Genomic DNA, 25,761 nt, shown 5'->3' on the forward strand with positions numbered 1-25,761 from the left:
GGCGTTGACTCCGAAGCTGGCGCGCGGCTCGGCGCGCTAGAACCGCCCAGAACTCCGCCAACCGCCGGCTGGGAGACTCGGGAGAGCGGTCGTTAGCGGCGTCGGCTCCGAGGCGGACCCACCGGACTCACCCCCCTCCCCCCCCAATCAACCCCGTTTGGCACCAGGTCCCGCTCGCCCTGCTCGCCTCCGAGCCGAAAGGGAGAAGGAATTTGGGGAGGAGGCACCGGGCTGGGCTTCGCCTCTGTGGGGCCGCGGGCGCGGAGGGCTTCCGCTCCTCTCCCCCGCCTCCGCCTTCCCCTCCCGCGGCGGAGAGCGAAAGCAAAAGCCGCGTGTGGCCCCGCCCCGCGCGCTGCGGCTGGAGGGAGCAGCGGAAGCTCGTCAGGCTGCGGGTTGGGCGACTCCGGGTCCCCGCTCCGGCTCCTCCGGCGCCCCCGCCCGCTCGGCTGGCCAGGAAGAATCAGTGCGGCGGAGAGAGCGGCGGCGGCGGCTTGCCCACCCCGAGGCTGGACATGTGGGCGCTGAGCGTGTGTTGGGTGCTGCTGGGCACTCTGGGCGCCGGTGAGTTGCCTTGGCTCTTTCTCCCTCACCTCCCCCCCCTCCGCCCTCCCGCCAACCCTCCGCGGGGCGTTTAACCGCCCGGACGACTTTCGCCCCTCGCGTCAGAACGCGGGAGCTTCGCCCTGCGCTTTTTGCGCTTCGCAGGTGGAGCAGGTTCGGAGTAGTGGCGGCGGCGGCGCAGTTCTCTCTCTCTCTCGCTCTCTCTCTCGCTCTCTCTCTCGCTCTCGCTCTCCCGCCCTCAGGCCCCAGGGCGGACAGGGGGTTGGGAGGGGGTGGGGGGTCGAGGAGGGACCGCCCAGGTGCGCGGCTGGCTGTTCTTGGCAGGTGGGAGCCCGCGCCGTCCTTGGCGAGGGAGCCGCTGCTGGTCCCACCAAAGTGCGCAATGACGGGCAGGGCTTCGCTTTGCGCCACGTCCCCTCCCTTCGAGCGAGCCCGCTGTTTAGGCGGGCGCTGGGGTTGATGCGCGCTGGGATTGGCTTCCCCCCTTCCCGACGCCTGACGCTTTCCATAAGCTCCGCTTCAGGATTCCTGCTGCTCGGAGCGTGCGGGGAAGCGGAGCCGACAGCAGGCTCTCGTGTGTGTGTGGGGGGGGGGACTACGAGGTGGGAACTGGGGCGCTGGCAAGCCTGGCACTTGCCGTGCCTGGAACCAGGCGGGAGACGTGGAGGGAATGTCCCTTTCCCCTCTCCCCTCCCTCCGCCTGCTCCGGCTGGTTTCCGAGAAGCGGTGCTTCCGTGGCTGCTCTTAGGAGGGCCGGGCTCCCGCTGGCGTTTTCGCACCTCATCATCATCGGCGATGGCTGCTGCCCTTGAAAGTACCCACCTAAACTGCTGTGGCAGCGGGTAATCCGCCTCCCTCTGTGTGGCTGCTGTTCCCTGAAAACTTCGGAGGACATGTGCACAGCAGTTTCGCACAGCTGTCGAACTGGAACGGGGATCCGGTGTGGAGTGGGAGTGGGATATGGGGGGAGAGCATTCCTTTCCCCTGGGCTCCTTCCTTCTCAACACGCAGAAGTAATCTGCGGAATAATCCATGCTGGGCCTTTGTCGCAGCCGGTTAATGGGGTGGGGTTAACCACATGCCTTGTAAAGCAGTGCACAAAAGTTGGCAGCCTGCAAGAAGAAACACCTTTTTTTACTAGCCTATTGGGTGCTAGCAGAAGAGGGGCACAGAGAGCTTATCCCTTTAGCACCATCCCACTGCATTTCTGTTCTGGGCGCAGAAGAGGGCCTGGCCTGCTCACTCACCAAATGGTATTCTGTGCACAGTACTTGACTGCAAAGCAGTTCCTTATTGCCTGTGGTTTCCTCCTCATAGCCTGTGGTTTCCGCGCTGCTAGAGTTTGAGAGCCTGCCTCCAATCCCTTGTCCATGAATTGCAGAGGTCGGAGGCATCAGGTGAAGCAAACTCTGCTGTTGAGCCTATAGCTTTGGTGAACCTTCCGAGGACCCACATCTGTTGGCCTGCAAGCTTTCCAAGTTGCTGGGTTACGCAGGCAGTGCAAGGGCTCAAGTTACACAACATGTGCCGCTGTCAGCCACCTACAGGTTTAATAAATTATATGCATCAAGCTTTCGGCTGAAGCACGTAAGCAGTCTGTAGTGTGTGAGAGAGTTAAAGTGGGAGTTTTGAAGAGGAACAGAAAAGGCTAAGCTGGGTTGCACAGAAGATGGGGACTAGGCTAGTTCAACATAAAGACCTAAAAGTTAATGAAATCTGTAAAATTGAAATCTGTAAACAACTAGTGGACCTGCTTTTCAAACAGCAGGTAGGACACCTTCAAATCATGTCAGCTTTCTGTAGGCAAAAATTTCCTGCTCTGTTACAGGATGTAGCAGTGCCCACCAACTTGGATGACTTTTAAAGGATTAGGCAAATTCATGCAGGATAAGGGTTTATGTTCTGCTTTCACTGCTGGAGGTAGTATTCCTCTATATACCAGCTGCTGAGAATCATCGGTGTGGAGAGTGTTCTTGCTTTTGAGTCATGTAGGCTTCCCACTGGCATCTGGTTGGCCACTGTGACAATAGGATGTTGGACTAGATAGGGCTTCGGTCTGATCCAGCAGGCTCATCTTATGTTCTGACCAAGTGGTCCTGTCAACATTAAATACAAGAAAAGAAAATTAACAGAGCAACTTTGTCTATGCAGATATGCCAAGAGACCCTTGCACCGGTGCATTTCCTGCATGAATTAAACTGCATCCTAATGGGTCCTGCCTGCAGGGGGGCAGCCCTTTCGTTGACTCATATGGGGTCAATTTTAGTTGCACTTGAAGGTTTGGTGGTGTAAATTACACTAAACTTTGTCCGTGGGACTAGGAAATTTGGATGCAGAGTAACTTTTCTAATTCATTTCTTTGCCCTGACATGCTCATTGCATACGTTGGGCATACCCCTTCTTTGCCCTTTCCACGAGCAACAACTTCCAACATGGCTTGCCCTTAGCCTGTGTTAATAGTTATGTTTGGATAAATCATAAATGCTGCTTTAAGGTCAGCTCAGCCAGGAGTGGGAAGTATTCCACAACCCAACCTTGCTCAGGAAGAATGATTGGAGATTAGAAGTGCACCACCTGAGTATTTTTTTGTGAGCATTCCCAATATCTTTCTTCCAATGACCAAGGAATGGTGCTTTAAGAGTTTTCAAATGCTGACAGTTGAAGGGAAATCTCAAAATAATGCTTTTAATTTGGTCCAAGATTCTTACTATCTGTAAAGGAGAGAAGGGGTTTAGGCTGCAGTCCTGTCTACTCAGAAGTAAATCCACTTGAGTTTAATTAGCATTGTTGTTGCTGCTGCTGCTGTTTAGTCATGTCCGACTCTTCGTGACCCCATGGACCAGAGCACGGCAGGCACTCCTGTCCTCCACTGCCTCCCACAGTTTGGTCATACTCGTGTTTGTAGCTTTGAGAACACTGTCCAACCATCTCGTCCTCTGTCGTCCCCGTCTCCTTGTGCCCTCAATCTTTCCCAACATCAGGGTCTTTTCCAGGAAGTCTTCTCTTCTCATGAGGTGACCAAAGTAATGGAGCCTCAGCTTCAGGATCTGTCCTTCCAGTGAGCACTCAGGGCTGATTTCCTTAAGAATGGAGAGGTTTGATCTTCTTGCAGTCCATGGGACTCTCAAGAGTCTCCTCCAGCACCATAATTCAAAAGCATCAATTCTTCGGCGATCAGCCTTCTTTATTTTCCAGCTCTCACTTCCATACATCACTACCTTACTCCTGGGGTAAATGGGGTTAGGACTGCAGACTTACTTTCAAAACAACTCTCTTCTGGGGAATTAGAATTATTTGAAACCAGGTGAGGCCTGTGACAGTACGCCTTGGGGGTCTCAATAGTTTAAAAACCATTGTAAGCCACAAGATGATGCTCAGGCCAATGAAGTGCCAATAAGTCTTTGAGTAGCTAATAAATTGACACATAGAATTGTAAATCTCTGAAGTGTAGAAGCTTTGTGAAACTATAGGACAGCAAACTTATATTGTCTGATATTGGTAAAACAGATGTTCCTAAGCTGAATATTTTAGAAACGCTTGCCTGTTTAGGCCCCACCTTCTCTCTGATATGATTAAGATGGCTTGACAACAGTACTGGCACAAAGCAATCACAACAAATAATTGGGAGTGTGTGTGTGGGGGGGGTTATCCTAAACATTGGAATATCAAATAATGCAGAGGAAAAACTGATAGCTGGCTTGTTTTCCCTTTCTGTGCTGCTGTTACCTGATGTTCTTCTGAGGCAGCGTTAGTGATGGAGTAATTAACAAAAGTTTCCACAATTTTGGCTAATAGTGGCACAGTATACCCGGAACTGTTCTTAAGTGGTCCTCATTCTATGAGTTTGTACGGGGGTAGTCCTCAGCAGAATGTACCTTCCAAAAGTTATGAACACTAGCATGGACTTAATTCTTTCTGTTCAAATAAGTAACAGTTGTTTTTCCTTCTTGCAGGTTCTGCCCAGTTGATGTTTAAGAAGATTCACAATGTTTCCTTTGATGTCTGTAATAGAACCGAAATTATCATACCGTGCATAGTTACTAATCTACAAAGGTTCAGCAGAGATGAAATATTTTTGAACTGGAAAATAGATGGGAAAGAGTTTTTTACTTATGATGGCTATGAGAACAGGTATTTCAAAAACAATACTTTTTTGAGTGTAGATCTACTGGATATATTGAACCTAACTGCTGGTGTTGCATCAATCAAGATGTCTCTAAAGGAAGCTGTTCCTGGAAACTACACGTGTATAGTAGTAGAAAGAAACAGAGAAGGAGAGAATGTAATTGAACTTCGATATGGTACATGTAAGTTATTTGTCTTGTTTTTCTCTGTTATGTATCAAGACTGGTGCTTTTAAAGGCCCATGTATAATTTATCTGGATTCTTGGGTGAATGACAAAGTAGCCAGGGGTCCACACATTTTAGTTTAGTAGCCAGCTAGAATTGGTGCTGACAATGGAGTCTTTCCCTCCCCTGAGACTTCTGTGGCTGCTAGAGGAGGGCAGGGTGGGGTGGGGCTCTCTATTGAGCTTTACAATGGGCAGTGTGCCCAGTGTGGCTTCTCATGCTGTGTCTTGCAGACAGAAGTCTCGTGTTGCACTGTGTTTTGGCGAATGTGTTTCGGCTTGCTCAGCACAGCCCAAGAAACGTTCCACCAAATCCTCTATGACTTGGGAAGAGCTTTGCTGGAGGTTGGAGAATCTGTTTCTTGGTGTTCTGCTTCCTAGAGGGCCAGGATCATTTGTAGCTGGCAAGCAAGTTTGTTGGGGTGCAAGAAGCCATGTTGGCAGGTAGGTGACAGCGGATTTATCTGAGATGGTAATGTTTCAGGCATGCTTGAAGAGCTCCAACAGGATCTCCTCAAACTCGATGAATGGGCAATGGAATGGAAAATTACAGTATAATAAATTACAGTGGTAATAAAGTGATATATTTTTCCGTCTATAAGATGCCCCCATGTATAAGATGCCCCCTATTTTGAGGGACTCAGATTTAAGAAAATGGGGGGAGATGGCCCCGTGTATAAGACACCCCCTAATTTTTTACATTATTTTAAAGGAAAGAAACTAGTCTTATACACGGGAAAATACGGTAAGTGATTTTAATTTTAATTTTTGTCTGTGGCACAATGCCATTACAAAATATGGGATTAATGCAAGTACCTACAACCACAAATTGGTAGCAAATCTGAAGCCGTGCTAGGACAAACACCAGGGAAGCAGGCGTAAAACAAAGCACTAATAATATATAACACTAATAATCATCGATACAAACTGAGGTTAGGAGCAACATCAGAATACCATTGTCACTGGTCCTCTTTGCCACTTATCAGGAGGGGCAAGAATGTAGTGATGTCAGGGCTGTGCAGTCACACCAGTGGAACCAATCCAGTGCTCCTGCTGCTATGCCAATTAGCCCTGACCTTGCCTTCACTTTACCTCTCCCCATTCATGTAAACTAGTGATGACCCTGCCAGGAGACTGTTTCCTCTTCCCTGCCAGGGGAGCCACTCCTGCTTGCATCTTGATTTTAGACAGTTTTCTTTTATCCTTGTGAATTCCACAGTGTATTTAAAGTACCTGCACCCTTCGTTTCGTTACCAAAATCCAATGCAGCTCATAAAACGCAGCCAGTCTGAAAACCACAAAACCAAACAGTGCAGCAGGTTAAGGTGGCTGCAATAAAATATCATAAACCTTTTCTCCACAAGAAGGCAGCATGGACTGGGTTGCAGAGTCCCAATGTTCTCATATGAGGTTTGTAAACAGCACAGTGGATGGCAAAATAAGGAAGGGACAATATGTATCTCCTTGTAAAGTTGGGCTGGATGGAGGAGAGGTTTCAGCCCCTCCCCCTTCCTGGCACCATGATTAAGATGAGCATTGTCCCTCTGTCATTCATTGGATGTTCAGTGTGGTAAGTGGAGGAGAGTCAAGCAAGCCATAGGCAAGGTGGCAGTGCCCACTTTTGGCAATGCTTGCTTCTGGTGGTGATACATCATTCAGGCTGAAGAGGCTTAGGCTGCTGGTTTGCATTCATGGTGGCTAGAATGGTATTTTCTCCCACACCGGGCTACCCCTTCCCTATACAATATAGTAGGTGAATCTTAAGAGGTATCCAGAGCAGTGTCTGGTTCTTTTTGTTGGATGAGCTTCAGCTGGTATGTCTCAAGGATGTGGGAAAGGTGCTTGGATCAATGCAGGTGGCTACATGTGTCCTGGGCCCTTCACATTGGCAGCTGTGGGATATGCTAGGTTGGCGAGAGCCAATAATGTGAAGCTCAATCCGGGTAACACTGAAGCACTGTTAGCAGGTGGTTCCTTTGACTGGGTAGGTGGGATTTAAGCTGTTCTAGATGAAGTTGCGGGGGACACGGGTGGTGCTGTGGGTTAAACCACAGAGCCTAGGACTTGCCAATCAGAAGGTCGGCAGTTCAAATCCCCGCGCCAGGTGAGCTCCTGTTGCTCAGTCCCTGCTCCTGCCAACCTAGCAGTTTGAAAGCATGTCAAAGTGCAAGTAGATAAATAGGTACCGCTCCGGCGGGAAGGTAAACGGCGTTTCGATGCGCTGCTCTGGTTTGCCAGAAGTGGCTTAATCATGCTGGCCGCATGACCCGGAAGCTGTACGCCGGCTCCCTCGACCAATAAAGCGAGATGAGTGCTGCAACCCCAGAGTTGGCCACGACTGGACCTAATGGTCAGGGGTCTCTCTACCTTTTAGATGAAGTTGCAGTCCCTACACCACAGTCGGTATTCAGTTCGGGGATACTTCTGGATCAACTACCATCACTAGAGGCACAAATTGTGCAGAGTGCCTTCATCATCTTTAGTTGGTGTCCCAGCTGTGACCCTATCTGGACAAGGATAGCCTAGCTTCTGTTGTCTACGCTCTGGAAACCTCTAGGTTAGGTTGGGGCCTTCTCGGTTGTGGCTCCCTGACTGGAATGTTCCTTTTAGAGAGATGTGCCTCGCACTTTCACTATTAGTTTTCTGTGCCAGGTGAAGATGTTCCTATTCACTCAGACATTTTGCTCTTAGTTGGTGCTTATCTTTCTAGTTTTTAGTAAGTGACAAATAAAATGAATAAAATAATCCTCACCATCTGTTTTCAGAGGCAGAACTTTAATGAATTTAGTTAGGCATCCAGTTTGAGACAAGCCATAGATATGTGGGGTGGGGGGAATCCTCTTAAGCAGGGATGGAGGGCCTTGTTCTGTCCATTTGTTTACCTGGCAAACTGACCTAATTTTTAGCTCCTGTACAAGGATTTGAGCATAATTATTTTTCAGATTATCCACTTCTCGGAATTGTGCAGTGCAATTTTTGCCTCAAAAAAGTACACAAATCCATTATAACATGTATATTTTAGAATAAAATATGCTTAGAAACGTGTGTGTTGAAATAAAATTTGTATTTAAATGTTTTTAAATGCGAACTTTCAGACAGATTTGGGGGTTTTTTAATAGAAAAGTCAGGTTTATGGACAGAATGGATTTTTGAATGAATGGGTGTGAAATTGTCAGAGACTGGAAGTAGACTAATCGCTACTTCTTAGGAGACTATGTAACTTTGCTAAATCAACAAGGCAAACTAATAGCATCCAGTATGAAGTAGAGTGAGGCAGAATATGGACAATCTCTCTTCCTCTAGGAATCACAACTCAAATAATGATGAAAGAGGCTTTCATAGGCTAGTCTGTGAGGAACAGCCTTGTACCAGGTGTGGGCAGGATGTCCTCCCAAATCAAAGTAGAACAAAGGCTTATGATAAGTCTAATTTCATTTTTGTTGGAGTTGGAGATCAACCTGCTTAGGGATGTACTGTAGCAATGTCCCTTGACACCCTGAGTTGGGCAGCCACATTTGGACAAGAATGAGGAAGAGCCTTTGTGCTGAGAGTGGAATTAGCAGAGGTAGAAATGTCAGTTTAGTAGTGCTTTGCAAAAGTAGACACAGACACCCAGGAAGCAGCCTTACAAAACACCTTCAACAGGTGCAATTGAGTCCAAACTCTTTGATACTGGAAAAGGGCCTCTCTGAGTGAGACTATCCATCAGCCTCAGCCAGCATGGTCAGGGCTTATGAGAGCCATATTCCAACAAAATTTGGAGGCCTTCATGTTGGCTACCCCTGAAATACACAGGACTTGGCTAGTTGAATCAGTGGCCTCACTCGGTATAAGGCAGTTTGATTATGCCCTTATGCTTATTCATTTCATATAATTTATGTACTGCTTGATTTTTTAAAAAACAGCAAGCTCAATGCAGTTTGCAAAACAACAACCCAGCAACAATAAAATTACATGGAAAAGACTATTGAAAGCAGCTAACTAAATCACAAATCAGATTAAAGCACATACAAACATTCTGCATGTGTGGGTAGCCTTGTGTAAACAAAAATGTTTTTAGCAGGTGCCGAAAGGAGTGCACTGGATGCATCCGCCAGATGTGAGTAGGCAGGGAGTTCCAAATTATGGGTACTGCCACACTAAAAGGCTGATTTCTTACAAATGCGGAGCCTTATGGGGCACCAAAGGCCAATGTAAAGAGAGATGTCTTCAGCACTTGGCGAAAGTTGTTTGATGAAAATACTAGACATGCATGCCTCTGTGGAAAGCGAATCCCACAATTTAGGGGCTACTGCAGAAAAGGCCCTCTCGGGTTGTCATTCCTTACACTTCTGAGGGTAGTGAGGTACAATGTATCTTGTCTGTATTGAGCTAATGCAGCAGCAAGAGCTTTACTCCTATGTATTTGTACATCTTTCTTGTCCATGGATATTGCTGTTTCGGCTACAGGTGCAATGCAACTTGAACTGGAATTAAAATATAGGTTGATTGTTCTTTTCGTTCTTGAGGTTTAAAATGTGTTTATTATTCAGTTCTAATGGAATTAATCAGGCTGAATTATACACATTTGTAGAACTATGGGATTTGAGATTATCGCTTGTGGTAAATGTCTTGATGAGTGTTGAAATTGATATAGAAATGTATATTCCTCCCCCCCTTTTGTTTAATTTTCTTTATTGTTGAAACGTTTCCACTTCCAGTTCTTGACAACAAAATTGTCCTTATTCTCAGAAGTGATTTTCCTGAATCTTAGACAAAACATACCTTTAAAATGTAATTGTAAAAGCTGCCCAAGCTCACAAAGGAATCGCGATGCCACCTTCTGGTTAGAACGGAAATGGCAATGATCACGGGGGCATTCCTGAAAGCATGCTACAGTACCAAGAATTTCAAGAATCTTCAAGTAATGGCAACTCAGAATTCTAATACTTTTGTAATCAATTCTGGAAATTGAATTGACTCTAAAAGTCAATTTACATTTGGCCTGCAGCTTGTTTATAACCATTAGTTGAATTTTGGGATTTTGTTATTCAAGAATTCTGTGTAAGAAATGGTTAGATCAAATTATCCTACTCTGAACACACAGCATTATTTCATTCATAGATGGTCTGTAATTGCCTGTATTTGTATAATGTAGCTATATGAAGTGCAGAAGGATAAGCAATTTTAGCTGACTAACATGATAGCTCAATTTACCTTTAACAATTGACAGTGTTGTGTCACTGTATGTTTCGAGAGGAAACTGGAGCCATGATTCAGTTCTGACACCTATTTGGGGGCAGAGAAAGACTCTTCAGTGCTCCTTAACTGCACTGTAACTAGCCATGAGCACTGAAGCATTTTTGTACTAGTGGGGTCCTAGATGCCTGCAACAGTGACTCATACCTGGCCATTGAGCATGATGGCTGGGGCTGGTGGGAGTTGGAGTCCAGCAATATCTGAATGGCCACAGGTCCCCCAGCACTGCTGTAGATTCTCCTGGACTCTGTGGTTTGTTTTTATTTATTATGAGTATTTATTAAATTTGCATGCTGCCCTTCATCCGAAAATCACAGGTCGGTTCGCGACATGAAAATGCAAATGAGAACACAAAACAACAACAAACCAATAACCCCCCCTTCCACAAACAAATCAGCCAAGAGAGACATTTCCCCTGCAGTAGCAGTGCCTTAAGTGCCATTTCTGCTGCTACTATTCCTAATGAATTCTGTACAGTGGGTCTTTTTAAGAAAACCAAATGGAAGCAGCAACACTGCTACCACCAGTAAATATTTTGGTGGGTTGTCCAGCCACTCAAAGCCTTTACAGGCTGCTTCTGGGTCCCAGGCAGCTTGTTCCCCATCTGTATTCTGAGCTGCTAATTTGGATGGAATTGCTAATTCTTCTTTCAAATGTTTTTTGATATAGCCTAGTTGCAACTAAATTGCCAGCATGAACTGATAAGAATGAAGAACTGTGTTTTCAGCTGGGTCTTCTTAATTTTGAAAAAAATATATAGCTAGATCTCTTTTAATAAAGGAAACTCAAGGTGGCTTCCAAAAAAGTTCATTAAAGACCTAAAGCACAGTAGGAGCCGTTCAATTACCAGAGTGAGTTGCATGCAGTAAAAACCCCAAGGGGAATTCAACATAAAAACAAGGAGATTAAAATTTAAAACTCATATTAAAAACTTGCCAAAATCAAAAGGTCTTGACAGCTTGCCTTGAGCTTCAGAGATAGGGAGTAAACCAAGTCTTTTTAAAGAGGGAGTTTCACAAGTTTCCGGATGCTAAAGTAGAATAGGCCATGTCTCATACTCAAGCCAGTTGTACTTCTGAATGTGGTGGGATGCATTGTTTGACCTTGAATGTTGAATGCAGTGGGCATACAGGATCATATGGCAGGATGTCAGAGATGGCTTGGTCTCAGATCTGCAGAGGCAGATTCTTTTGGAGGTAGCCCTATGAAGCGTGTGCTACAGTAATCCAGTCTGGGCATGGCCAAGGCATGTATGTCACTGGCTAATCTGCTTTATCCAGGAAGGGACAGAAGTGATACAACTCCTGCCATAGTACTCCTAGCAATAGCTGCTACCTTAGCGTTGAGGAACAAGGCTGGGTCCACAAGCTCTCCCAGCCTTGTGACCTTATCGTTCCAAGGGGATGCAAGAAGAAGACAAATCTCCATTCCCAGATCATGCAGATGTGTAGAACAGACTTCTCTCTGCAGATGTGTCACAGATCTTTCCATATTCTCCACTTCATGTATTGTTGATAAAGGCAAAGGTGATGTATTGCCTCTGCAAGAAGATTCATTTTGCGGTCCTTAATGAGCTGTAGACCTTTTGTCTGTATGATTACACTCTTTCCACCAGTTCCTTTGCATAATTTTGGATGTTTCATGTTCCCTCTTTTCCATGTTTGTTTGCTCTTGCAACTTGCAAGTGCTAGTTCAGTTCTGTTGTGGCCTTTAAAGTAGATGGAATCATAGAACTGTAGAGTTGAAGGGAATCCTGAGGATCATCTAGTCCAATCCTCGGCAACATTGGAATCTTTTGCCCAATGTGGGGTTCAAACCCTTGACCCTGAGGTTAAGAGTCATGCTCTACTGACTGAGCTAGCTTAGATGTTCCCTCTTTTTTTGTCACTGCCGGTTCTTCAGTATAGATAGATGGATGGATGGATGGATGGATGGATGGATGGATGGATGGATGGATTTAGCCTTTGAATTGAGCTTAATGGCTTTGTTGTGGGACCTGGCTTGTACTAAGAATTTAATGCCACAAATAGCACTGTTATTAACTAGTGAGTAGCTGACAAGCTGCTAAAGTGTACAAGCTGAATCTGCTCCTGGGTATAATCAGTTTGTTCCTTTCAAGAAGTTTGATTCTTTCCTGCTTACTTGCATGGCCAGATTTATTCCATTAGAAGGAAGTAGTCATCACAATCTGGCAACAGCAGTTGTAGAAGTTAGGTCATGTTGTGCTCCTTGAATTGTCATTGTGTTTCTGCGCAGTATTCTTGCATTTCAAGGAATGGCCTGATCAGAAGTAATTTTTTTAAAGTAAGCATTCCAAAGGCTAAAATCCATTGCAGTGTTTTTTATCTAGGGTCTTGCTTTTCTTAGCCAAATAGCTTTACTTGGCTTTGCAGAGGAAATGTGATATTATTTTTAGATTATGAAGTTCTATGTAAACTACCATGTCAGTATAGAGTCTGTAAGTATTTGGGATGGATAAGATGCCACTGTGGTACAACTTGTTCTGAGTCTCAATTTGTTAGTATATTGATCCAGATTTAGGCATGAATTAATTGACTTTGTGGTAGACATGAGATCAAAGAAGAATAAAAGTAACAAGTTCTCGATAACTTTTAATAGCATCTTAAACTTGTTTTAATTTCCTTTGATAGTAGCATACTTGAAGGCAATCAACAATTAAACATTCATATTTTTAATGTGTGTGCACATATTTAATAACTTTACTCAGTTGGACTAGTGAATGGCATATAAAGATTTTTGATGTAATCTATCAATAGTCTGTTCCATGTCAAGGACTTTTGGAATGTCAAAATGAAACTAGAGAATAGTTTTCTAATGTTAAGCCTGTCTCCCTGGAAATGAGCCAATCTGTTGAGATGGAGAAGCTGTTACTCTTAAGATACTGGGTGTGGGGGGGGGATGCCCAAGGGAGAACAGTAAAAATACACAATTCCATCATTTTATGAAAGTGAAACTTAGAAAAATGACAGTTTGGACTGTGAGTGTTTGGTTCCTCCTGTGGTCTCCAAAGTAAACCCCAGAGCTAATGTTGGGTCAGTATATTAATTAATACAATAAGACTTGCTTGTTTTGTGTTGCTAAATCAAACTAAAATTTGTATTTTCTACTATATTTTTCTTATAGCATATTGGTTTCAACCAGTGGAAAGTTTCTTAGTCATTGGTGCAGCCATATTGGCGGTAGCATTGTTTTTGCTACAGGTTGGCTATGTTGGTAAGTACTAAATTCTTTATTCCTTACCAATGCTGAATAGTATTTTATCGTAAAATGCTTTGCACGCGCCCAACAATGGAGTAAAAAGAAGTAGTAGTTAATGCATTAGGTTAAAAAAAATGTGTAAGATTTCATAGTATGAGCAGTTTATGTAGCTTCTAACATTTTCCATTCTTTCAAGTCTGATACCCTTTAATATATGACTTCTGTTGATGGTGATCAGTACCTTTTTCTGATGATCTGCTGTAGAAAGGAAACTTGTGGTTATCAATGACTGCTTGTTCAAGATCTTAGCGGTACAGTGAACACAGAACACATTTTGCTTCTTTCTAGAAGGATTTTTTTTAAAAGAAAGCTAGCTCTGAGTCTGGGGGCCCTACCACCTGTTGACCCAATACCCCAATCTCAGTGGGCCTGGCTAGACTTGGAACGTTGGAATGGCTTTAGCTTGAGGAACTGGTTTGGCAACCTTTCTGTCCCACCTCCACTCTTCATTGGGGTATTGGCTCTGTGAGCAAGAAATAGGTGACTGCTCCTCCCTTTCCTGATGTTCCTCAACTTGGCCATTTAATTTTGGGGGAGTTATTTCCTATGCCTGCCTACAAATCAGTCCTACTGTGAACAACTGGATTGAAAAATAATCTGAAAATAGGTACTTGCACAGCTCATATCCCAATTGCATCTTGCTAGGAGACTTCCTAGACTGGCGTCTCATTCATCACTACAGGAAACAGGATGCAGTACTTGATAGGCCTTTGATCTGACCTAGCAGGGCTCCTGTTGTATTCTTAGTGCTTGAACTGTACAGCTGCGGATAACATTTCAATAAAGGTTTAGCAGCACTAGCAAAATGCAGAGTGTGAAATGGAGGTGCCGGGAGATTTGGGATCTTTCAGACATGTTGAGGGGAGTCAGGGGAACAGAAAATTCATAGCAACTATGTGCTAGACATCTAACCTCAGAACTTAGCATTTCATGTTATTGAAATATAAATATAACAGGATTATTCCAGTGACAAATATGAGCCAGAACAGTGTTGTTGTTGTTTAATTGAATCCCAAGAGAAGTGGGGAAGCAACAGTAGATACGGCGTCACTGATTGCATACAGCCACAAATTCTGGTTTTGTAATCCTTGCAAGTGACACTACCCAACAAATGCCCTATGCAAGTAACGGTCAGCTAGGTGGAGATACAGAAGACTGACAACAAATGCCCACGCGCCACTTCATGCACCACTCGCCCTAAAACAAATAGTAACACAGTGATGCCTCAGAGTGGTACCATTGCGTAAGTTCACCTGGAGGTTTGAGGTAGAATATTCTCAACATGTGGGTGACACCCAACTCTGTTTCTACTCCACATCTAGTTTAGGTGAAGCAGAGGAAATGCTAAATCCAGCGCCTCGCTGTGCTAGTGGGCTGGATAAGGGCCAACAAATTGAAGCTCAGTCCAGAAAAGACTGAGGTGTTCATCTCGTGGTTGACTGGGTTGCACTCTGCTGAAGGATTATGTTTGCAGTCAGTTGTTTCTCATTGATTCATCACTGTCAAGCACTAGTTGTTTGGTGCTACAGAATGCTTAGACCAGTGTTGTCTAGACAGAGGTAGCCTTGCTCTGGTGATTTCCTGGTTAAACAACTGTAGTACTTGGTGCTGCTTTTGAAGGTGCTTCTAGTTTACTAACTGGGACTGGGTACCATGATCACATCATGCCCTTGCTGCATTAGTTGCACTGACTGTGGCTGTGCTGTGCTGAAATCTGTCTTCCATTCTTCAAAAACAACCACCACCACCCCAAAACCAACCCCTACCACTGTGAAATAGACTTCTAGGGTGGTTACTTTTTTTGCTGCATTTCTGGGGTGATTTAAAGCTGCTTAATAATTTTGGTGGGAATAGGGTTGAGTGTACCTTATTGTTGTGAGTTTTTTTAAGGAAGTGCAGTCACCTGGTGAGGTTGCAGAATGCAGACCACTGGGGAGACTTGTAGGATGAAAGGAAGCATGCTCACGAACCTCAGCAGCCAGCAGCCACTGTGAAAATAAGGAAAGTGCAACAAAACTCTTGTACCCTGCCCACTTCCCCCCTCTGATAATTTTTGGATGCAATTTATTTTCTTATTAATTGCTGTAGAATGGGTTTGGTTTTTAGCTTGGTTTTCTTAAAGGAGGAGATATTTTCAGCACTCGACTAATCTCTAGCTCCAACTAAAAGGACAAAACCAGCAATTAGATGAAAACCTTTCTTTCTGCATGGGAGAATTGAAGCATGGCCTGCCTCTGCATACACCCTCCTATGCCTTGCAACCAAAGGGCTTCTGTGGGTGCCCTGCCATCAGAGGCAAGGGAGATAGCTACCAGGAACAGGGCTTTCTCAGTGGTGGCTCCCAGTTATGAAAAATTTTCACAAGAGAAGCTTCCTTGGCATTGACTGCATTATCCTTTGGGTACCAATCAAAGCCTTTTAATCCTTTGTGGGTTCCATTACTGTTTTTCTTCTGTTTATTGGTGTAAACTTAGAGCAACCTGTTTAATAAGCAAATAAGCAAAGTTTATCGCTCAGGGCTTCTGCAGACACACATACATAATAGTATACATAGCTCAAGACCAAGAACAGAGCATCAGAATACATGGTACATTGCCATGGTATGCTAGTTACAAGATTTCCCTCACAAAGTCACAGCAGTATAGATTAACGCGTGATCTCCAGAGATCATCAATCACTTTTGCTTCCCCATGACCTATTTTTTAAAATTGGCAGTCCTGTATGACATTTAAAAATCTGTAGCATCCAATAAAAATGGAGTGATGCTTAAAGGGGAGTTACTTCTTTCCTAGCAAGCATTCTTGCTGAATATGGCAGACTGTCTCTGATTGAACAAAGGCCTTAGAAGTAGATCTGGTTACTCCACCATTCTAGGCAATAATTTATGCTGTACTGATTACTGTACTGAGATGTCCGAATGAGCCCACACCAATGCTCCATATAGCATCTGGGGAAATAATTTACCCTTGTAGAGCTCTATTAAAGGACAAGGAGAAGCTCTTTGATATAAAGCTTCAAAGTTGCTGTAAAGAGAAGCTTACAGGATGGGGAGAGAGAGATTTAACTGAAAGAAATGAATTAAAGACATAGATAGAGTTGCAGCTTTAATAGTTTTCCCCCCTCAGTTATTCAAACTTATTTTAGCTAAATTGTATTTGTACACTGAGTCCTATTTTAAACTGCTGTGAGAATTTTAATGAATACCCATACTAAATAATAGATTAGTATCACTCCGTGTCCAGTAAAGTAACTTTTGGCATGGGGAGACAGCCAAGGCCAATCATCATTCCCATATGGTGGAATACATTTTCCGTGAAGTGAAAACTTACTGAACAGCCATATAATAAGGCTCTCTTTCTGTTTCTGACCTTATGAGTTCATTTTATGGTGTCCATTAACATGTTCCTCTGAATGAGCCAACGTTTCCCCACAGGCATTTAGTATGGAATTGCCATGCTTCATTCACTCAGTGTTACAGAGCATCCACACAGCACTGTCATTCATTCGTTGTCATCCTGGATTTTCCCTGGGTTCATACGGAGTACTTGAATGGAAGGAGTACTTGAAACTTCACAGATGTATTTACCTTTAATGCACTCTTTAGTCTTTTCTAAAGGGTGCAGTTTTTCCATGACAGACAGGATAACTGACCCATGCACACCTTGGCACACCATTACGACAACATTTGTGTTGAGCACCATTTTTGACGTCATTTTAAAAAAACCACCTTTAAAAAAAAAAGTGAAAGAGAAATATTCCTGTGACACCATACTGCTGTGGAATTATTGCAGTAGAGTGTTACAGCACTATAGCTGTATTATAGCTAATAAATTAGCATTATAGCATGGTGTTTATAATGCTATACCTCTTTTTCATTAAAATATTTATGTATGAGTGTATGCATTCATGTACTGTATATGGGTTTGTGATCATTAAATGATCAGTTTTAAGAAATGAATGGGAGTCATATAATGGCATCCAACACAATGGTTAAACTAAATGAGTGCTGGAGTCCCCACACATAGCAACTCAGTCATGCCCAGTGGCGCACAAAGAACATAGCAGGATGCATATAGGAAGAAAAGAAAAAGACATAGTTGCAGGAACCCAAGTAACAACAAAATAGATGCGATTATTGAAACATAAGCATGTGCAAATACACACACACACACACACACACACACACACACATATCAGATACAAAATATGAGTTATCCAATCAATGCCTGCTACATAAATAGCAGTGGAGTTGTTGTTTTGTAGTTAATTCAGTTTATATACTGCTCTTTATCAAAAGATACCAGGGCAGTGCACAACGCTAAGAACACATTACGGAGCAGCAATAATAAAAGTATAATAAAAAGCATAATAATAAAAAGTATTAAAAAATGATCATAATAACAGCAAACCCACCCCCACCCCCACTTTAACAGGCCATAGATTATTTAATGGCTAAAGGCCTGGGTAAAGAGGAATGTTTTTGCCTGTTGCCTAAAGACATGTGGTGATGGCACCAGACCAACCTTTCTGGGGAGAGCATTCCACAGTCAGGGAGCCACTACAGAAAAGGCCCATTCTCATGTTGCCACCCTCCGGACCTCTCAGGGAGGTGAGACATAGAGAAGGACCTCCAATGACAAGTACAGGGCCCGGGTCAATTTATATGGGGAGAGGTGATCCTTAAGGTGTTGAGGTCCTGAGCCATGCAAGGCTTTATAGGCTTTACAGGGCCAGGAAACTAATTAGAAGCCAGTGCAGTTGGAGCAGGATTGGTGTTATATGTATGCTCAAGCTGTCTTGTTCTGTTGAGCATTCTGCTCATTGAATTTTGCACCAGCTGAAGTTTCGGAACCTTCTTCAGAGGCATAGCTGTCAACTTTTCCCTTTTCTTGCAAGGAATCCTATTCGGAATAAGGGAATTTCCCTTTAAAAAAGGGAAACATTGACAGCTATGTTCAGAGGCAGCCCTGTGTATATTGCATTATAGAAATCCATCCTAGAGGGAGCTTACCAGAGCGTAGGCCACAGAAGTTAGGCTATTCAGATAGGAGTGTAGCTGGGCCACCAGCTGACACTGACAGAAGGCACTCTATGCCACCAAGGCCATCTGGGCCTCAAAATGACAGTGTTGGATCCACAAGCACCCCAAGCTACTTAAGGTTAAAATGGAGTATAACCCCTTCAAGAGCAGGCAGTCTTCTACCTATCCAGTCTAGCGAACCACCCACTAGCAGTGCCTCAGTCTTATCTGAATTGAGCTTCAGTTTATTGGCTCTCATCCAGTCCATTATCAAGGGAAGACCAGAAAATTCAGGATTTTCTCTTCTTTTGTGCTTCTTCAGAAACCAGTTGAAGAATTATTTGTGGATAGCAGGCATTTATCCTCTTATTCTTTCTTTCCAGACCCCACCCCACCCCCCAGACATACTTTTTTCCTATACATTGTGATTCTGCTACATGTACCTAGGCATTTGAATCAATCCTAGAGGGTTGTTACTCCAAGAATGAAGAGCCCAAGTGAAGGGTTTTCAGTTCATAGGCAAGGGGTAAATATATTGAAATGCATGGCCTGCTGCTGCTTATCCAGGGAACCCCTCCTTTTTTGCTATGCATATAGAAAAAAATACAACTCTGTACTCCTAATAATGTGGAAAGTCGATTGTAATTCTTTTTGTGGCTTACAAAAGAAGAGCAATGATTGGGTACTGCTAGTAGCCATCTGTTTGTCAGTTGCCTGTCTCTTTTATTTGCAGGAATTAATAGGTAATATTTTCGTTCAATTTGCTTCTGAAAATTCCACATGCCCTTGGTACATATGTTGAAGCACTTGAGAGAACGCAAATTGTTATTTATAATACTGTGTAATTTAAAATGTCATTCATAGGCCAGTGCCTGTTGCAGTGGGCATTGTGAACATTGAGGGGGTTTGTAATGCTAGATGTGGATCTTCAAAGCTTACTAATCACTTTAGACATCACTTTGGATACAGTATATATTATTAAGCTAAAAACAGTCCCATTGTGCTGGAGAGTACTTACATCTGTGTGATGTAATGTTTCTTGGGGATGCTAACCCAATGCCTGTAGGCATTATTTCATGGCATGCTGATTAAGTAAACATTCGACAGAGTAGCAAAACCGAGCATTTCCAATTTATTGCTGTGCTGCAGAGGTAAACTGTAAGACAGCTACTGCTTTAATGTATCAGAAAACATGAGTATAGTGAGAGGTGATTACTGATAGCTGTTCAGCTTTTAAATGCTGCTCTTTAGAATTCTACTTGCAATGTTTCTTTCTCTCACACGCATACTTTTTAAAACACGGAAATCATGCTGTGTCTTTTTTTTTTTAACCACGTGCAACATCTACAAAGATGATTCTGGAACAGAGAAACGTACCTGGCAGTTTGTTAACAGAGCCTAGGGCAGAAGAGAGCACAGCTGGTGTTACTGAGCGTACAATTTTTCCAACTTCTTTTCTTTGGAAGGCTCCCAAAGTGCTGTACAAACCTATGAACCATCAGTCTTTGAAGCAAACCACTTCTGTAACTTCGCTAATTTAACTGGGTGTCTTTAAAAAAAGAAAAGGAAGAAGACTGGCATGTTCTGTTGAATTAGGAAGGAAGAATTTAGGATCTGATCTGTCTCACACATGAAACTAACAGCAGACGAATTGAACTCTATGCAGAGCGCTTCTGATTTGAAATAGAATCTCAGAGAAAACAGCAACACATAGACAGAGCTGTAGATTTTGCTTGTGGCCAGTATTGTATGGTACAGCTAGAGTGTTTGCTGCTGGGAGGAAGAGGAGTGCAGGAACGCAGCATCTCTGAAGTGGCCTCCTATTGACATGACAGAAAGTAGTAATGGGGGCAGGAAGTCTTGGAGCGCATAGTTGCAGTTGTCCCTTTGATATTGCCAGTTTGAGTCGCTCGGAGTTTTACAGGTGGTGTAGATGATTGTTACAGATTTCACACAGCCGATCCTGAATCTGCGATTGTGTGAACCTTTAGTGGAGGAGTTGGAATTTTAGTTTCACTTACAAAGCAAGTGTGGGATGAATAATGTGTGCCAGTGGTAGAAAGGGGCAGGCAAACCATTTGAATTTAACACAGAGGCATCTAAAGCAAATGAGAATGTTCATAGCAGGACATAAATGTATGGCGGCAGCATGGAGGGGAGTAGTGTTCACATGGAGGCAGCCATTCTTTTCAACATATTCTCATAGAGCGATGGAAAGCCATCACCCCACTTGCATGTGCGTTCAAAGCGTGTAGCAGCAAAGAGACCAGGCTTTAAGGAATCCAACTATCCCTAATTGCATGCAATAACAGAAGGAAGCCAACATTTCTGTCAGGGGACTGCCATCGGAACAGGGAAGGGAGGCAGTTGGGATACAGGGAACCTCTGAAAATCTTGTGAAGCAGTTCCTCTTCCTGCGGTGGGGAAAGCCACACCTCCAGTGAGGAAGAGGGGAAGGGACCAGAGGATGCTGCTGGGAGCCCCAGCGCCACACCCCGTCAGTCTGAGGGTGGGAAAGGCCACACCTCCAGGGTAAAGGAGAGGAAGGGGCTAGAGGATGCTGCTGGGAGCCTCAGCACTGCTCCTTGCCAAGCCGGCCAGGAGGGAAGCATGCCTTTTCTGTCGCCCACCTTGCGCAGAGGTGTAAAACGCAAAGAAGGAAGGAAAAGGCTGGGGGTGACTAAGCTCTTATGTTGGGGGAAGACCCGAAAATGACCACTCCCGGATTCTCCTAGTGATTGAGGCAGACATGAACTTGTGGTTCTGCACTGTAAATAGTTTTGCACCAAAATAAAACCTCTAAAAGACAGGTCAGAGTCCTGACTGGTTACTCACGGGCAACCACCATTGCCATATGACAATTTCCACAAGCCTAAAAATACATTTTACAAACTCTTAGAATTGCAGATACCATTTCCGCTATCCTCACCTTCCGCTTCCGGTCTTGCCTCTTTAAAAGCCTTTGGTGGAATGCAACCAGTTTGCACTAGGCACATCATTCCCATTTGGCAAATATGTGGATGCTTTAGATTATGCATAAGTGTACAGATAAGCTCTTTATGACAACTCCCACAGCCCGCCCCTCATAAGACTATTTTACAAAACTGAATTTTTTACTGATGCAAACATTGTAGTTTCAATAATAAGGCATTTCCCCTCCCCTCATGCCCCTTTGAGCCTTTTCCTGAATTCCACCCTGATGAAGAGTTCTGGTGGACCCAAAAGCTTGCTCATTATTTTCTGGGAAATTGATCGGTCATAAAAAGGGTCTTTTTCAGAACAATGGTAGCATTTTAGCCCTTAGTCATGCAAGCTAGTGTAACTTACCTTTTTTCTGATTAGCTTACTTGGTGGGTTTCTCTTTGGGAGAAGCTGATTTATTTGGCATGCAGAAGATTGGCAGATAGCACCCCAGAAGATAATCACCTCTGTTGTGAAGTAGGTGGTAGTGCCTCATCCTTGCCTGTCCCTGCTTCACTGCACCTCTGTAAGTGTGGTATAGAATGATTACAGCAGCATAAACATGTTTATGTAGTTTTATTTATAATCACCGCTGTCCAAAATCACTTGCAGAAACGTTCGGCATTTATATTCTGTTGATGCTTTTTCTTCCAGTAGATCATAGAATCAGATGAAATGTAAAAGCAGCATATTTGTGTTTAAGTACTTTAGTGTTTAAATTCTCCTCCCCTTTTCATTTTTACTTAAAGCTGTGAAGTTTGAGATGAGTCTTCTTAAGAAGATCAGCTTTGGTCTTGTAGCACTAATAGTCATGATTATTGTTGTGCCTGGTGCTGTTCTTTTGCTCAAAGGTAAGTGTCAAAAATTAATATCATTACTACTTTCCACCTTCAGTCTGAAGGTTCCAAGGGCGGTACATGGTTAAATATCTCAGAACCATAAAACAATAATACAGTGGTACCTTGGTTCTCGAACTCAATCTGTTCTGGAAGTCCGTTTGACTTCCAAAACGTTCGCAAACCAAGGCGCAGCTTCTGATTGGTCCCAGAAACAATGCCAACAGCCGAAACAGACGTTCGGCTTCCAAAAAGCGTTTGCAAATCAGAACACTTACTTCTGGGTTTGCAGCATACGGGAATTGAATTATTTGGGAGCCAAGTTGTTCGGGAACCAGGGTACCACTGTATAGTCCAAACAGAAAAAAAACAAAAATCAGAAATGGCAAGCAATCATGCATCCAGGACCTCTCAGCCTGCATTTTAGGCCTGGGGAGACAAGTATGTCTTCAGATGACATTTAGGGGGCAAACAAACCTCTGTGGGGAGGGAATTCCACATCCGTAGTGTGCCACATTACTCTGTCATGATCTATGGATATCAGTGGTACCATGAGCAAGTCATGCAGATCTTAAAGCATGGGCTGACCAGTAACAAGGGAGCTGGTCCTTCAGATAGTTGGGTATTAAATAGAGCTAGAGCTTTGTCTACCAGTGGGTGCACCTCAGATTGGTTCCAGTAGCAGGCAGATAGCCAGTGCAGATTCTTGAGGACAGGTACAGGGTGAGTCCTTTAAAAGAAGCCCCGTGGATACAGAATACACATGTTCCATGGGGCCTCTTTTAAAAGACTCATGATGCCACTTTGCAACATCTGTCAGTAACCTGGCTGCCATGCTGTATACCACCTTTCTGGATCACTTTTAAGGGCAGCACCACATGGGGCATGTTGCAGTAGTCTATTGGAGAGGTTGCCAGAGCTGGTGAACCAGCCAGAACTGGACATAACCACTGAAGCTACTTGGGCATCAGTAGAGCTCCTTCAAGCTTTGCAGAAGGTTTTATATACCAGGTACGGGAGATGAGAAACCTGTTCAAATAAAGGAAAAGGGGAAGTTATTACCTTCTGCACAGGGAAAGGGAAGGAAGCTTGTAGGCCTCAGATGCACCCTTAATCTAATAATAATAATAATAATAATAATAATAATAATAATAATAATAATAAATAATTTATTTATACCCCACCTATCTTGCTGGGTTTCCTCAGCCACTGTGTGGCTTCCAACTGAATATTAAAAACGCAATACAGCATCAAACATTTAAAAACTTCTCTAAACAGGGCTGCCTTCAGATGTCTTTTAAAAGTAAGATAATTGCTTATTTCCTTGACATCTCCTGGGAGGGTGTTCCACAGGGCGGGCGCTACTACCGAGAAGGCCCTCTGCCTGGTTCCCTGTAACCTCACAGCCAGGGAACCGCCAGAAGGCCCTCGGCGCTGGACCTCAGTGTTCGAGCTGAAGAATGGCACACAATCCTGCCCCTCCTCCAGATTTTGTTAAGTTAATGCTAGGAAATAGTTCTCTCCAATTCACAGCTTATACCAATTCATACCAAGTAGAAGTGAGAGGGACAGTTTAATCTAATAGCACCTAGATTTGTATGCACAGGGCCAGCAACACTGGTTCATTTTCTGGTGCTCTACTTGGATCTGATTTAACTTGTTTGTTTGACTTTTATTTACTAAATTAAAGGGGGGGGGGACTTACTAATTGTATTCACTGTATAAATATTTTTTCTAGTAGCCAAATATTTAAATCAAAGTATTCGGTTAGCTAAAAAAAAAGTTAATAAAGCATACTTATTGTAGTTTAACTGCTACTTTCAAACAAGCCCAGAGCTTCATTTTGTTTTATTTAACACATGACAGTTCAATAGCATGCTCTTAAAAAAAGTAAAACATAAATGCATTGAAAATTGCTAACAGACTAATTTTAGCATGCGCAAAGAGCTGTGAATTGCAGAGAACAAAATCGGGGGGGAGGGGCAGAATTGTGTGCCATTCTCAATCTTGAACAATCTGTGACTATACCAGATTGTGAACCGTGAGCCTAATTCTCTAAGTGATGCTTTTCTGCAACCCCTTTTAATTTCCATGGGAGATTTCAAGGACAGGCTTTTTATCGTTTGCATGCACTCACCTTCTTCCTATTGTTAATCCTTTTCTTGTTCAGTATAAATTAGTCATGTCAGAAATAGCTAGGAGTGGTGCGATGACTGAGTACTGTGGCCTTAGTTTGTTTTTGCTTTGATTTCAGATGTGGGGGATATTTGGCCATCCAAATGTTGCTGAACTACAGCTCTCATCGTCCCCGGGCATTGGACATAACTTGCTTTGAATGATGAGAGTTATAATTTAGCAACACCTGGAGAACAAAAAGGCTCCCCACACCTGCTGTATTTCTTTCGCTGTGCAAGCATTATGTGTAAAAGATCAACAAGAACACGAATTAAGCTAAGAGGCTGAGAGGGGGCATCACATGTTCCAAGAAAGGCCTGCAGTCTCCATTGACAAAGTTGGTAACAGTTAGAACCTTAATCTGAATGTTAGCTTTTCAAGTAAAAGAGCACCTTTTTTCTGATTTAGTAGTCTTGATATGAATGCTTTTGTTATGTGAATAGCTTGGGTGGTTCTGGAGCGCTGTTTATTACATCCTGTTATGGAAACAGTTCTAGTTTCCTCTTGCAGAGGGCATTTAAGTAGGTCACCTTCATAATTTGCTGCCTCTTTTAGGATATGGTAAACACTGTTACTTTAAAGGGGTAGGACTCTTGTGATTGTATCACTTAATTTTTATTGTCCTTGAGGCTGTCCAGTACTGTTCCTTTCTTAAGAACTAGTAATAAATGGTGTATTCCAAGAATACAATGGGCAAAATAATATATATTTATTTGGGGCACAAATGTGTTGGGGTGTTCTTTTCCTCTAAATCAATAGCTTTATGGGTTGCAGGATTTAAGAGCAAGGGGTAACGTAGAGTCTAGATCAAAGTAACACTTGGCTTGCTTTCCCTGAATAGTAACTGTTCTTTTCCTTTTTTATTTCATTTGGCTTCTTGCAGAGGGTTATACATTAGCGTCTCAATTTGGTCTTGGCTTAGTTGTACTCCCTACTATCCTTTTGGTGCCGCCTCTCTTCTTTGTGTTTCAATCAGGTGAGAATCTGTTACTTTACTAACTTGTGAACTAGTTTTCATAATCCATTGTGTGGGGAGAGGAAGCAGAAAGGGAAGAACCCCTTAGATATGTAGGGTTGTAGATCTTTTAACAATGCTAGCTCCAGCCCTGTATTGGATAACCTCTGGGAGAAATTTTAGCATTACAGTCGTGCCTCGGAATTCGAAGGGAATCCGTTCCAGAAGTCCGTTTGACTTCGTTCGGAAACAAAGGCACGGCTTCCGATTGGCTGCGGGGACCAAAATGTTCAAGTCACAAGGCTTTCCTCAACCAAGGTGCGACTGTATTGAGGTGTTGCTTGTGTCTGCATTGTGGCATTTCACTGCAGATGCTGGAGAGAGCGA

The 25,761-nt window shown here is 43.6% G+C and overlaps 1 protein-coding gene across 1 annotated transcript in view; it reads left to right on the plus strand.

The window, feature by feature from the left end:
* The first annotated feature begins 353 nt into the window (after window positions 1-353).
* CD47 (CD47 molecule) overlaps window positions 354-25,761 on the plus strand; it is a 44,555-nt gene continuing 19,147 nt past the window's right edge. The window contains exons 1-5 of the mRNA XM_081908547.1: window positions 354-561; window positions 4,515-4,868; window positions 13,293-13,382; window positions 22,158-22,259; window positions 25,303-25,395. Of these exons, the coding sequence (XP_081764673.1) occupies window positions 513-561; window positions 4,515-4,868; window positions 13,293-13,382; window positions 22,158-22,259; window positions 25,303-25,395 (688 nt within the window). The 5' untranslated portion in view covers window positions 354-512. The remainder of the gene's footprint in view (window positions 562-4,514; window positions 4,869-13,292; window positions 13,383-22,157; window positions 22,260-25,302; window positions 25,396-25,761) is intronic.

The sequence above is a fragment of the Podarcis melisellensis genome (genome assembly GCF_964234715.1).
Source record: "Podarcis melisellensis genome assembly, chromosome: 4".
Taxonomy (NCBI): Eukaryota; Metazoa; Chordata; class Lepidosauria; order Squamata; family Lacertidae; genus Podarcis; species Podarcis melisellensis.